This window comes from Dermacentor silvarum, chromosome 5 (genome assembly GCF_013339745.2).
Source record: "Dermacentor silvarum isolate Dsil-2018 chromosome 5, BIME_Dsil_1.4, whole genome shotgun sequence".
NCBI classification, from domain to species: domain Eukaryota; kingdom Metazoa; phylum Arthropoda; class Arachnida; order Ixodida; family Ixodidae; genus Dermacentor; species Dermacentor silvarum.
The window spans coordinates 101,457,639-101,473,035 of record NC_051158.1 but is presented as its reverse complement, the minus strand read 5'-3'; the positions used below and the strand labels follow the sequence as shown (position 1 = coordinate 101,473,035).

At 46.4% G+C, this 15,397-nt stretch overlaps 1 protein-coding gene across 4 annotated transcripts in view; it reads left to right on the top strand.

Annotated features, from left to right (window-relative positions):
- Window positions 1–13,046, top strand: part of LOC119454288 (uncharacterized) — a 28,921-nt gene extending 15,875 nt beyond the window's left edge. The window contains exons 3-9 of one of the 4 annotated variants that reach the window (XM_049668322.1): window positions 79–117; window positions 648–683; window positions 4,339–4,432; window positions 5,660–5,814; window positions 8,717–8,764; window positions 10,651–10,686; window positions 12,790–13,046. In XM_049668322.1, coding sequence (XP_049524279.1) covers window positions 79–117; window positions 648–683; window positions 4,339–4,432; window positions 5,660–5,814; window positions 8,717–8,764; window positions 10,651–10,686; window positions 12,790–12,966 — 585 coding nt within the window. In that variant the 3' untranslated portion in view covers window positions 12,967–13,046. The remainder of the gene's footprint in view (window positions 1–78; window positions 118–647; window positions 684–4,338; window positions 4,433–5,659; window positions 5,815–8,716; window positions 8,765–10,650; window positions 10,687–12,789) is intronic. The other 3 variants (XM_049668321.1, XM_049668319.1, XM_049668320.1) reach the window with 3 other exon arrangements.
- The last annotated feature ends 2,351 nt before the right edge of the window (window positions 13,047–15,397 follow it).

Genomic DNA, 15,397 nt, shown 5'->3' with positions numbered 1-15,397 from the left:
AAGCCTTCAAGAGCAGATAATATTAGCTGTTTTGCTTGGCTGAGAGTGTCTGATTTGTCTGTTTTGTTTTGTCTCAAGTGCCTGAAGAAATCTGGAGATCTGTGCACCGCGAAAACGGTAAGCTAAAGCTGTTATGCTCTGTTTACGCAGGACGCCTTCTGAAAATCGTTGCTGTCACAATATCCAGCTCCGCTTTTGTAATTGTACCCACAAATAAAACTTTAAATGCAGGCATCTGACCTATTTTTTTTATTTTGCTGTAACACAAGGGAGCTTTCTCGAAAAAAAAGCTTTACACGCCTACGGATTTTGAGGCATCATTAAGGAATCGAAAATTTGAATCTAGCAATAAATACTGTATTTCGTATTAGGAGGACATGAGAATTGTATGTCGGTTCAATTTCTCAAACGGTATATTTAACATGACGTCAACCTAAATTCATTTCCGTTTTCTTTAATAGCTAACTTAACGTCAAGCGCAACTGAGAAAGTAATGTCCGCATTTTCCAAATGGTGCGTTATCGGCACGAAATGAATTTTCCAGGCGTAATTGGCACACTCGAATTATTTCGCGCAGTGCATATGCACAGGTACAGGTGCAGGTGCCATTTTCTTACAGCCTTCCTCTTTTTGTATATCCTTTGCAGGACGGTATCGCTGAATTCTTGTCTGACCTCGGAAGGGTAAGACGGAATGCACGCTATTGATGTAGAAGCACCGCTTCAACGGTTTGCGTATTGCAATACATATCGATTACACTCCGCTATGAATGCATTGAGACATGTGCGAGTATTCGAAACTTTTCAATAACGAATAGTGCGTTACCCTACCCGATTAAGTCCTCAAATGGAATAGTCAGTATTCCAAAATGCAAATTTTCTTTGAATTAAAAAAATAATTATGTTGTGCACGCTGCAACATGAAACTGAAGCAAAAATGAAACTAATATCGCCCCTGCCACATTGGACATAATGAACGGGAAGTTTCGTTGGACACGGTGCGTCATTAAATGAGCTCTGTTTTTCGTTTGTCTATACTGCAATTATTACTACTGAAGTTTTGCTGATACATGTCATTCGGCCATGACATTGTTTGGTACTATCTGTCGCGAAATACCAGGCCATTTTGTTTATGTAAAAGGTCGAAAGCGTGCCTGGCAGCCTCCAACTGCACGTGCGCTGACAGGACACTGTCACATTCATGTTTTTCCAATATATACGACCCATTTAGCTTGCCGTAACTATATCCTGTACTTAATCTGGATTGCACTGGAACAGGGCTGTTTAATATTTGTTTAGGTGTTTATCTACTTATCTATGTCCATGTTTTCAAGGCCATCTATGGCTTTACAGAAGGGAGTTGGCATAATATAAGATCGCTCATCTTTATGCACACAGCGAACAGATACTGGAGTAACAGTAAACTTAAAAAAACAATTATACACAATGGAAAAGTCAGCAAAACCACAACAAGAGTAAAAATATCTTGCTAAATAAAATAGGCAGTACATTCGAAGTAAATCCATTTAGAAAATATAAACCGTGCCATATACTTTTCAACTGCAGTTTTACACAAATACAGCGATAAAACTGTGATTATAATGTCTTTATTATTATTGCATGGTATTTGGTAACAAGTTCCTTGGCTAGCTAACTTTGTGAGTATTTGATAGTTTGACGAAGGTCTGTTGCTCTTGGCGATTCGGATTTAAGTACAACAAGGGCATAGATTCCGAGTACTCGCCACGAAAGCAGAAAATGAATATGCGGTGTTTACTCGCCGGCCTCGTGAAATTAAAGACGTCTCTTGAAAAGTCACTGGGAAATATATGTTTTGCAAATGGACTTTCTACTAAAATTTATACTAACTATGACAGCGGAAGTTCATGCAGTGGGGGTTAAAATGCGCTAAGGATTAATGCAAAGTCATACCCAGATTGGTACGTTATACTTTTGGAATAATAATTCAAATAAAATTATAATTTGAGCAGAGTGTTCAAGAAAAGCGCCATAAATGACTGACAAGTAGCCATGCCTCTGTAGATTTCCCATACGTGCCACATATTTTCTCGGCGCCTTCCACAAGCGCAGAGCCTTTCTAAATAGCAGAAAGCCTGATATTTTATTGAAATTCAGGTAAGTTTTTTTATTATCAATAATGCGGGAATAAACTTATAGATCTGATGTCGTACAGGGGCCGTCGCAAACGCAATTTTGTAAAGAAAATCATAAAAGCAACTTTCGCCTTTTCGACATAAAAATATTTTCCACCTTTTCTCAAGAAACAAAAAGACTCATTGAATTTGCAAAGGCACTCTGATGTCTGCACAAATTACATGTTTGCGGCTAGTGTCATTTTAATGAACAAGCGGCTTAGTTCAACCTGAGCCGTCCTTCAATGAAGCGGGAGTCGTAGTGAACCTTTAGCTCAAAATATAAGAAACAAAGCACTAGCGCATCATCCTGAATACGCAGGTATTTATTTAAACCATGGCGACCAGCAGGTCCCAGCTAGAGGTATCGGAAAGTGGTAACAGTAGGAGTGGCCCTATGGGGAAGATATAAAGACACATGAAACGCAGGCATTCTGATATAACAATGAGAGCTCTAGCGTAAACACATCATAGAAATAAGGTAACTGGAAACTCATCTGTCAGTTTCTGATTCTTAAGCTGCTGTTGCCACAGAGTGTCCCTTGATTGGAAGAGACAGCATGTTGTAATAAAACATCGCGAGCAGTTGTCAATCTAAGCAGCTGCCCTTCTAAGCAGATGTCACTATATGCAGCTGCCATTCTAAGCAGTTTCCTTTGAACCACTTGCCTTTCTAAGCATATCTGTGTGCTGTGTTTTACAGCGAAGGCTGTTAAGGGCTCAGTCCCAGAGGGTCGTGTCCGTGTGTAGAAAAAAAAAAAAACTATCAGCATTGGCTCGAGCGTCGTCGTCTTTTTGAGCGCACGGCCCCGCCTCCCTCCCGGCCACCGGAGCCCCTGTTATCTCTCTTCTCTTGCGCCGGTTGACCTTCTCTTTGCCGCGTTCCTCCCTGAGTAGAGTTGAGTAAGTGGTTCCTGTGGAAAAGGAAAGGTTGACGCTATCTTCTGCAGTGCTCCCTCAAGGGCTGCCGAAGATAGCGTCAACTTTTCCCTTTCCACACGAACCACTTACGCGCCCGATTACAGTTGAGCCCTGCTGCGAGGCTAGGCAGGCGGTGCGCCTCGGCTGCTGGCATGCGCGCTTTCCCTCGCCCTTCCGACTGCTGCTCGTGCGTTCATTGACAGGGCCGCTTATAAATGCGCGGCGCGGCGGCCGTAGGTCGGGCGATAGATAAGCGGCTGCCACGCATGACTGTGCGTGTGCTCACGCTCTCCCAGTGCGGCGCCTGCGCGCAGCCCTGCCGGTCTCTGGCGCCTGTGCCGCCGACTCTCTTCGGGCTCTCGCCCGCCTCACCACTAACCCTGTCGACAACGGCCCGCCGACTCTCTTCGGGCTCTCGCCCGCCTCACCACTAACCCTGTCGACAACGGCGTTTAGCCATTCCGTGACATGAACTTCGCGCTCGCGCTATTATCAGTTGCCCTTACGACTCACGATGGCCCGGCGGCGTGCCGTTCGTTCGGAGGAACAACGCAACGAGCGACTGCGTGTCAAAAGCGCGAATGGAGGCGCAAACGCCTTCTAAAGAACGTACGCAGCAAACGTACGTCCAGTGGTTCGCAAGCCCAAGTCGAACAAGAGGTAGTTGGCCAAATACGCCGCGAGCGCAGCAGAGCCGGCAATGTGAAGGGTTATGTTCGACGACGATCAGCATCTATCATAATGACGGGTGATTTGAACGCTGACATTGCACGCCCCGACGGAAAGTGCACGGTTCACTTCGTTTGTGCTCGAGCGGTTCGGGTTGACGTGTGTGAAGGAACCGACGGTACCAACTACAACACACCGGATGTGTATAGACATCGTGTTTATGAAGAACGTGCCTACCGTTGCCGTACACCGTACGGCGGTGTACCATACGACCATAAGGCCATGGTCACTGTGGTCACTAAATAAATGAAGCCCACCAGATTATGTATACGTATTTCTCATTCTTTAGTAGTTCAAATAAACAATTACACCATCACACCTTAACACTCATAATTGAAAATACATAATTCCCACCATAGTACAGCTTCGCTGGTCTTCCATCTCCACCCCAGTGGAAGGGCTGACATCGTTTTGGTTGACATTTTAGTGGACGGGAGCCGTCGGTATGGCTAACTTCTGTATAATGAATAATTCTACTATTGCGTTAATCAGTTTCGTGTGTCGATGAAGTTACAAATGTTCATGGTACTTTGCAGTGCGTATTCCAAGGCCTGGCCAACTTCGATCTGCCATCTCAAGTTTATTTGCTCTCCGAGTATGTCAAGTACCTGCTGGCGAGAAATGATTTCAGTAAGTACAGGGCACATTTGTATGCGATATCTAGAGATGAGCCTTTTTTTGTATTGAAGGTCGCGTTTTCAACATAGCAACACAATCACTTTTCAGACCTGTTCATCGTTGTTGCGTATTTTCTATCAAACCCTACATTCACGTTTGGGGGATTCTTTTCCGGCATGATGAATACGTAATTTACCATAAACGTGAAAAATGTTTGTCACTCTTGCGCGTCCCTCTAACGTGCACCCACAGCTACGGCATAGCAACGTTCTTGCATTCCGCCCCTTTCCCCCTTCCCCAATGATGAACGGGCCCACACGGCCGGTAATGGAGCCCGCGACCTCAGAAGCTCAACGATGTACCCAAAGACGTACCCAATGAACAATCACAGCGCGTCACATTCGAGATAGTTTAAAGAAATACGAAGTACGCGATTGAGCCTGAAGCAGTTCGAGCTTAAAACGACACTGCGCGTCATATTTCAGGGGTCGCACTTTGGCGGCCGCTGAACTATTATTTCTGTCTTAACCGCGCCTGGGGGGGAATCGCTGTGCGCGCGCCATCGGTCTCCCCCTGTCGCTGGAGCTCTTTGAGTGTTTGTTGTGAATTCTAATAACATACGGTATTCTTTATACAACGTTCCTATGAAAGCAAGAAATGTCTCCAGAGGAACTTAAGCGCACATAAGAAAGGGCACAAATAAAGAATGACACACGCACACGCTCGCACGGCGTGTGCCAAACGTTCTTTCTGTCTCGTCTTTGCGCACAGTGCGCAGAATGTCATGTAGTAGCAACTACCCCAAGGCGCCACCCTCCAAAGGGGCCACCAGATGGTTGTGTCCAATATGGAACACAAATGCGATTTTTATGCCTGAGGGAAGGGAGGCGACGTTTAGCTGCGGCACCAAGTGCGTATTTATATAAAAACGTTGTGAGGCGAGACGGGGGTAAAGACTTCCGACGCAGCGCGACGAGTGTCCCGTTCTGATGTCGAAAACCTCCGAGCCGCCCCCAGAGGCTCCGGCAACAGTCACCAACGCCGCACGCGTTTTGTGCGAACGCGGGCAAAACGCCGATCGGCGTCGACAACAGTTCTGCGTGTTGCCGGTGCTGCTGCATGTCCAAGTTTATACAGCTGATAAAGCTACTATCATTACTCCGTATAGCTCTCTACAAATTTGCTATCGCAATTGAGGCTTCGCCTTTCGGACGAAACTGCGACAACTTTTTGTTTCAGGTAACGGGTCATCGTTTCTCAAGGACCTTTGCAAGTTCATCGAACAAGTAACAGGAGGTTTAGTCAAGTTATGCAGCTCCGTGAAGTTTAGCAATAAGGCGGTGTGTGGCAAGCCCATTGACATCAGGCTTGTAACGAGCACCCCTTTCGCCCAGGTAAGAAACAAAGAATTTTCCTCAAACCGTGCGCCGTAGGGCCTCTTTAATGTTCTATGTCGCGGCCCCGATGATAGATCAGTGTAAAAAAAAAGCAGATGTTGCCTGAACAATGCGTACCCATTGTGCGGGGCACTGTTACCCTCGTTCTCTTGAACTTGCTGCGCACGCTAAAGCTAAACCATAGCAAAATGCTGGCTTACGCAGCGCGTTTCGGAAAAATGCTGAACGTTTCAAACCAACGCCTAGACTATACTGTAGACAGCATGGGGGGATTCTCTGGACTACTTTTGCACTGCTAGGCTCCAAACAACACAACTCGTTTCGCCTGCGCACTGATATGGAATTGCAGCTTCCGCGACGGCAAGAACTATCTGCACCTGCCATGTATGAGAGGCTTGCGCATGTCAAGAAACGCCTCAGCGCGTTTGTGGCTTTGCAAATCGCCGATGCACGAAGCCTCACGCCCAGAAACCGGTTTTCTGTAAAAATGTTGGTCATTTAATTTCCCTAAAGCTGTAAAAGGGCGTGCTTCCTGGTACGATGATAAATCGCCCGCGAGATATTTTAAGCTTTGTTATATGCCACTCGTGGTACGTTTGGCACTGCCTGCCATTGGACTTACAAATGAATATGCGTTCGTAAAAGAACGCCTACTTGCAGGCGATACAATAAACTTGCTTCACCTCGAGTAAAACAGGATAAGAGTCGTCATTTCGTACAGGTGTACGTGGCGTGTAGATGCCGGTTTGTGAGCTCTGACGTGATTGCACTTTCCTAGTACGGCAACAAAGGACAAGGACGGCTTGTCCTTTGTTGCCGTCCTTGTCCGCCGTCCTTGTCCTTTTGTTGCGCAATAACACCTTAGTAATGGTCCGATCAAACTTTTGTTTTTATTGAAAACGGCCGAACTATCGAGTACTACACGAGTCATGCAGTCCCTCAATGTGGCTTTTCCGTCAATTGGTTTTCAAGGTCGCTCAGCTCAAACAAAAGGACAAGGACGGCGGACAAGGACGGCAACAAAGGACAAGCCGTCCTTGTCCTTTTGTTGCGCAATAACACCTTAGTAATGGACTACCAACTTGCCCGCAATGCTGCCCTCATTGATCGGACCAGATAGATCCTAATCCACGAAAAAGTGTGACAACCACGAGCAGCCAATGTAAGCCGCCACGACAGTGTCAATGATGGCTTCATAAGGAACATGATAAATGCACTCTCAGTCTAGAAAAAGTGCTTTAAAAAGGCGCATGACTTATTTCTATAGATGAATCGAAGAGCCGAGATTGAGGCAATTGAGGCACTACTAGGCTGGAGAACATCCAAATTAAATACTTACCACTGCGTCTCAATTGACATTGTACCACTCAAGGCATGTGAGCATCATTCTTTTCATTAACTTCTCAACACCGCTTGCAAAAGCAATCGGTGATAAACATTTACTTTGCGCGGAGGTTTTCCTTGCTTTCGGACCAAATGGCTACGCTTCCGTCCAGAAGCACACCGTCCCTACATGAAGCGTCGAGATGACCTAGCAACGTTTTTGGTCACGGAGGCCTACGTCGGTGTGCGTTTTATCGGCGTCTCTGCGTGAAGGTGAACGCCTGCATACTGACAGAGGAGCATCCAGATGCTCCATGAAGAAAGGACCACGCATTTCACCTTTCGTGGTGAAAAATACGCACAATACCAGATCATTTAGTAGCATCTGTCATCTGCGACCATAAGCTTCTCGGAAAGATTTTTTCGAGAGCCAGCGCCTTAAAGGGGTAGCGTTGCTAGGGCCAAGAGTGAAGGTTTCCCATATGCAAAGCAGCGGATCGTGGGGATGCAGCGAGTTGCAGACCTATTTCTACCATTCGTTTTCTCGTTTGTCCATGCGGTGTGACACCATTTTCTGCGTGCGCCATACCACCCTGATGCCGGGAATTCACTTTTTGCGACTGTCTGTATGGAACCTTTATAATTTAATGTCAACACCCGTGCGAACAGATCACCACGAGAAGCAGTACGTTGCAGCATGCATTGCGTTTACAATCACAACTCTTATGTCACGTACAAGGCTGCACTTGCATTCGTCTTCACAGACGCTTGAAATCGTGACCATTCGATTGGTCGAAAATAAGTACTGCTTTTCCCTTTGATAGCAACCTAAGTAGGACAATATCCGCTTTCACGCATTTCTAAGCTACTAAACCAGGTGGCCCCTACTCGAGGTAAGCTATTGTGTCACAGAAATAAAATATATCGGCACCAGATGTGTGTCGATGCTCTCAAGAATGACGGGTTCTTGGGATAGAAAAACCGCAGGTCATGGATAGAGGAAACTAACATGAAAGGCTTACTTCTGAGGTTGACTGTTGTAGAGTTCCCCGAAGTGGCTGACGAGCATTTAAGTTTTTTGGGATTCTCCAGAGATCAGAGCTTGTGATTCCAAGGTTTGGAATTGTTTATTAGTCTAAACAATTTATTGAGAAAAACACCCTGTAGCTCTTCGTATATTGCCTTTTGTAATGACGCCTTGCTACTTTATTAAGACAACACATAGACTACGTTATAACACTATTCAATGGACGAATATATTTTATATAATTGAGAGTATACACATAACGCTCTACAAACCATGAACGAGGAACGAGTTTTATTTAAATACCAAGACATTTTTGCGCCTTTTATACGTGAAAGTTAAAAGCATGTGCCCCACTTGGGGGCCACATCACCTGAAAGGCTTTGCTACCCCAGCTTTGCTTGTGCCTATTGCCTTTGTTGCGTCTAAAATATGTGGGTGCATAAAACTTTAGCGTCCATTTTATTCACATTTGCTTTTGTATTTTCCCAGTTTACATACATTCAGTGGTCGTGCTCACGTTAGATGTTTTTGTTTCTTGTTGCATTTCAGTGCTTGAAGGATACTGGACTGACGTGCGTCCAAAACAAGCCAGTGGATGTAAGGAAACGTTTTATCTACTCGCCTTTCTTCTTATCGCGCCTGTACGTAAAGAAAAAAGTCGCAGTTTCGCCCGAAAGGCGAAGCATCAATTGCGATAGCAAATTAGCAGAGAGCTATTCAGAGTAGAGATATTAGTTTTATCGGCTGCATAAATTTGGACCCATTCGCTTACTAACTGAAATAACAAGCGTGGTGTCAGCGCGCACAAGCAAACATGAATAGATCACACTGAATGACCGCAGACAACGACTGTCAAAACGCTGGCAGCAAGCGCAGCCGCCGCAGCGGGTGAAGGTTCGCGCGGTGTCAGCTTCAACGGAAACTGCGCAGCGAATGCACAACGCATACAAAGGTCAGAGCCGTGTGGAGATGAGACGGTGCGGGCGACCACCACCGCGGGGCAAAGTGCAGAGGAGTTGTGCAGAGGAGAAGTTGTTGGCAGAGGAGAAGCTGCCCCCCCCCCCCCCTGCTTCCCGCGCTGCCTTCCCGCTTTCTTGCTTTCGCGTGGGAGATTGAGTGGCAAGTTCCCCTTACGCCCGGTTGCAAGATACGCCTTTGGTGCCGGAGCACAGCGTCGCCACGCCTCCCTCCCTCCCATACCCCCACGGCCTTTCGCGCGGCGGTCGCGTTTGCTTTCCGCCGTGCGTTCGCTCTCCGTGATAGCGCGCGGGGGAGTTCGCCCTCCGTGATAGCACGCGTCCCCCGCGCGCTTTCGCTCAAGCATACGGCGCGCGGCGACGATTTTATCGCCCTTGGAATCTATACGGAAGCTCACGGTGACGGCGACGACGATGGCGACGACGACGGCGACGGCAGAAATCCGGTTGAAGTGTCCATATAATTGCTATCGCAAGAAAACTTAATGCGAGAGCGGATACACCCCCTGCGCGTTCCCCTTACTATGATTTAACTGATTTACTCGCATTTTTTTATGACGCTCACGTCAGAGGTCTGCTCGAACAACTTTGTTCTTGTAACCGACAATACGATTACGCTTTTCCTATCATTGTATATGAACAGGAGTGTTCTTGCGCAAATGCAACGTGCTTCTGCGCGTCGAGCCTCTCAAGTTTGTCGACACCTGTTGAAAATCTATATCTTTGCCACGACGAAAAAGAGATAAGGATAAACAATTCAATTGAATTTTGAACCACCTTCTCGAAGCCGCTTTTTTTTCTTATTATGTCGAAGCATATTCAGCTGTTACAGCTTATGCAGCCTTCCGTTTACCTGCGCAACACTACGCAATATCAGTATATACTTGTGTCTTATGTTCGAGTGTGAGCACTTTGCATCTACAGTTTTAGAAGAACCTGATGAAAATTTCATAAAATTTTGATTGGTCATGCAAAGAAAGTTACGCCTTCGAATAAACGCCACAAAAATAATTAGTTTTTTTTTGTAATGTGTGTGTAGGAGAAGCTGGCATTACGAGAGACGCCGGCTACTTCATTTTGCTTATGCACAACTCAAAAATCGGCCGTCTAAAACAAACAAACAATCAAGCAAGCCATCAGAACAGCATAATATGTAAAAAGCCAACACGTGCAATGGCACGTTTCTGAGGAAGCTCAAATTGCGTCATTGTACGCGATTCGCGCAGCAAGTAATGAAATGTCCTAAACATGTAATTAAATCCTACTGCAGTCAATTTAGGTTCACTTTTAGTGTGCCTACTGGTACTCCGAAATTCGCGCATCAGCGGAGAAACTACAAGGATCATCTTGCCCAGCATGCTTCTAGTTCAATCTTTCATATGCATTCTGTATCGCAAAAAAAAAAAAAAATCTGTAACAGCGGGGGATCACATCGCAATATATTTTCAGCTTACGTGAGCGCACGCGGGTTAACTTATATGACGCCACTGCCGTTCTTTGTTCTAGGAGCCAGCGTTGCTCGGAGCCCTCAGAATTTTGGCGGTGAGTGGCTTTCTTGTTACTGTGACTAGTAGCTGTCTTTCAGTATGCTACATCAAAAAGACCGAACGTTTGCTCTTGACTTTCACGAATCATGTTCCCTGTAATTTTTTTAGCTAAATAAATTATTCCGCGTGAAGCATTTCATATCCGATAGCCTAACTGGGGTGGTTGAAGGCCATGCAATGACTTTGTCACCGACAGCTGCCAAACTGGCCTTTCCACTTGCTTACATCTCTTGGAAACGCAGGGGAACTTGATCGCACATCTCGTATACTGGCGAGTGCTCAATGGACTCAGATTTTGGCAGCGTGGCCATAACGTTTGCGTTGCCTCCACCATTGCCACAGAGCGACTTTCGGCCGTGCGATATTCGGAGGCTACGCAACGGGTGCACGCATTAGAGGTGTCAGGTACCAGTAGATCGCCGCAACAGGATTGGACGACGTGATGAGTCACCTCTTTTTGCGTCCAAGACATTGCCACGCGTTTCGAACTGGTCGGATTAAAATCAAACGTCACTGAATATTTGTTGCACTCTCGGATAACGGAGGTGCCGTGCCGTAATTACAGCAGGATCGATGAGTGTTGAATAAAGCAAACAGATAGAGACGAATATTTTCTGACAATACTGCTCAAAAAAGCCAAAGCCATCTGTCGATGAAACAAATTATATGTCGTTAGCAACCTCCTGGAGAAACGGCCAGAAAGTGTTTTTGTGAAGCACATTTGAATATCTCGCTTTCCGTTGCTTGCGGCACCTTAAAATATGGGTAGCTTTTTTTCCGTGCCAAAACAATGCCGCTGTGGCGCACAAGGGCTGCCTTCGTCGCTTTCGCGAACATTGTTTGAAACCCAAAAGCAAGAGCTACGCAAGCAAGTGAAAATGGAGTTCTGAAATGTAGTCTGAATTCGTTGAAACCTAATTAAAGTGATATTTATTAATTTTAATTCAGAAAACGTGGCCGAAAGAGCGCACTTATATACCCTGATTCAGTAGTTCCGTGCAGCAGAGCCAAGGCTGCGTCGCCATCGAGCGCAGATTCCTGCGAAGCGAGATGTAGTGCCGGTGTTCGGAACCCGTTGCTTGTCTTAATGGCCTTAAGAAGTGGTCTAGTCAGAACATGTTTACTTGAAGGCTTCTCTGCATGTTAGATGTCCAATCTATTAGTTTATTTTGCTTCGTTTTAGAGCAATAGCTCTGCTACGCCATGTCGCGCAAGGTCACTCATCGCGCCTCAATGACGTTGAGCCGCCGGAGCGCGAGCAACTAGTCGCCGAGCGCATGTGTGGCAGGTATGCGCACTGCGATTCTGCACGCAAAGTGAGAAAACTGCGTCCTTAAGTTATAAAATATTATTAAAGACTAATAATTTTATTTGGACACGGTGAGTCGCCAGATACGACTAACGTAGCGTTGCACCACGTCGAGAGAGATTGGTAAGGGGAACAGTCTTCGGAGATGCTCCGGCCGCTTCCGCGCTGCAGCGCTCGCCGCTATAGCAGACGACAGGACGCGGAAGGACACATTTAAGATGTGTTCGCTCTCCTGAGTGGTCGAAGAGGCCTGTACCTTCCACAGTACAGCACGTAACTACTGAAACAGAGTATAGAAATGTGTTGAACGCATCATCTGAATGCGAAGCATTCGTTCGCTCACCCAGGCGATTTGCGGTAGGCAACTAGGTTCGTGTCCCGCATCGTTTCCGAATTCTCCCAAATAAAAGAATTTAATAGTCTGAAAGCCGGGTTGAAACACGGGGGCTCGCTTCGCGAGTTCTGGATTGGCCCAAGTCGTAACCAGACTGGTTGTAACGTTTCTTCGCCCGACTCAAAAAAAAAAAAAATGGTGATACCATTACCGTCACACTAATGTCTTCGCCTTGGTCGTCATCTCGCTGGTGTTATGAAGCACACGTTCACTTCCCGCACACACTTACTTGACCTACTCAAAGATAGTAAGTCTATCTGGTAACGCTTTGGAGAACTCGAAAAAGTGCTGGATAGCTAGCTGCTTGCGAAATGCTTCGCGAAAGATTGGTCCCCACAGTGCGTGGGATCTGCCCATTGTATTTCTGTGTTGTAATTCCTCGTTCACTTTTTCAGTGTCTCGTGAGCTATGTTTTCACAACCGCTCCCATCGCCATTGTGACACAGCTTGCCTGCGACTTCGTGACCTTCTTTGCCAGAATATTTGGACCGACTGGCTACATCGTCCTCAGACCTTTTCTCTGCGCGTTTGTAAAGGGCCTGGGTATCACATGTCCCACGATAAAATGCTAGAGTCGGCACTGTATGCCATCGCTCTGCATAACAATTTGCATCCGCGACTGAAATAAAGATGTGGTAGTCTTTCAGCGGAATGAAGTGTCCCAGAAATTTCTTGGACATGAAACTGGCAGCCATTAGCTCTGTACATGTTAAGGTACAGTTATCGTAGTTGGAGTCATGTGCAGTGCGTATTCGGGCAGTTCATAACTTCAATTGACAAGTACCGTCGCGATCTTTTTGAGCGTAAACACAGGAGCGCGCGCCTTTATATACTACCAGCGCGGTTAGGCGGCGCCTCACAATATCTGCGCACATGCGCGGCGATGGTAGCTTCCCTTCGCGCCCTTCACGTCATCGGAGCTCTGGCTTGTCATCTGCTGACTATTTTTGGTTTCCTCGGTGGTGACCGCATTGTGACTGTAGCCAAAGTTGGGGTGCTTCCAGTTGAAACGGTGTACTCCTCATGCTATAGCGTTACATTAATTACCTAGAAATCACTACCCGGTTCTTTTATTTCTTTTTTCTTGCTTTTCCCCCGTGTTCCTTTCGTCACACACTGCAGATAAACGAGTTAAGGGGCGCAAACGTCTGAACTGTTATTTGGCGCACTTTTCACAAAATACTCAAATACTTAGAGAAGTACCAGCTGTAAACTGCAATTATTTTGTTTCTTTTTTTTTGTTAATATTTTGTCATATTCCCCTTTCGCAGAAACCAGTGCTGGCATTCTAGACGGTAGTGCAGAGTACCGGGTAGGCACAAAGTTATTTGCTCTCAGATGCTCCCACTCTTCGCAAACAGCTGCCCACAGCTCGTCCGCAGTCGCCGAATAAAGAGGGTGTCCCACCATGGCTGCTGTTATGCGCCCCCTATACATTTTCTTAGGCGTTCATGTCAGCGCCCTTGGCCGGCCAAGAGAGCAGAGGGACCCTTGGAGTTTCTAGGTACTCTTTCACAATATTAGCTGCGTGCATGGGCGCAAGGTGATGCTGGAGCACAAAATGAGCATCTGGGAAAGCGGTGTGGGCGCTGATACGCCCACACCTAAGTTTATTAAGTTTATTCATACATCGTGGGGAAGGTAATTTCAAGTTGTAAACGCTCTCGAAGAGGGCATACGGCGCCCTTATTGCAGTACGCGTGGAGCAAAAGACACGCGCGTTCATGCGTGACGCAGTGCGCGCGAAGGTGGAATTCTCATACGCCGGACGCATTGCGCATGCGCACTGCTCCTCGGTGCCGCCGCTTAACTGCGCTGGTAGTACGGAAAGCCACGCGCTTCCGTGTTCACGCTCAAAATGATCTCGACTGTACCCTACAATTTTACGTCCAAACTAGATATGTCCAAACACCGAATACACCACCTGCGTTTTCTTTTTTTTTTCAGTTTGAATATATTCTTTTGAAGATCACCTGCCACAGCTCTGTTTTGCTTTTTCGGGTACAAAAGGTGCACCTTAAAAATCGAGATGTCCAGCGAGTTAATCAACAAAACGTACTGAATCATTTTAGAGTTATTCAATTTAAGGCACATCCTTAAATTGCAAAATTAAAGCCGAGTGGTAGTGACATCACGTTTGCTTAGCGGAAGTTTAGCACCACGTTCGAGATATCCATCCTTGAAGTGTGCTACGAAATACATGGACATTCCATCTAACTGATTGACAATAGGTAATAATGAAAGGCGCTTTATAATATTACAATGAAGGCAAATCATTTCAATGTGACGCGTTGCATCACTAAACATGACAAAAGTGGCGTTGCATCACTTCGAGCCCCATATTGTCATAGGAGACACAGACACAGGCATCTTGATTTCTGGTAGAAGTGCTGACTGCCTCATTGAGTACTTCAGTTAGAGGGTTAGAATCGTGCAGTGAGCCACCGGCAATTAAAAAAAATTCGCTGAGAAAGGAAATTGGTTTCCAATCCATGCTGTGAAGGCGGTTGGACATCGAAGATGTAAACGGCAAATAGAACGATTACCCATTGCGTCGGAGCTTGAAATAATTCAGCTGGGGACATGCACATGCAGTTTACCTAACTATTACCATAAGACATTTCAACGGCCTGCGACTTTACTTGCGCCGATACTTCGTGCACCTAGAAAGATTGTACCGGAGAAAATGGAAATGCGCTTAATGACACTTTCACCGTGCCTCATATGCACGCTGCTCTTCAGGAGTCGTCACTAGACGTGGCCTTCCCATAGCACTGTCACCACGCAAATCAGTTGCGAGGCGGGTTCTTCTTTTACATACGAAAGGGTAGTTACGTCACTACTTGCTTCGTATGCTACTGTTTCCGCTTGCCGGTGTGTACGGCTTATGCAACCGTGATGTTTACCGGGAAGCGCTTGAGGAGAACGCAATGCGAGAAGGCGAGCTTTCATGATCTTGTTTTTCTTTGCCCCGCACGGCCGGCGCCGCAACTGTCGCGCATG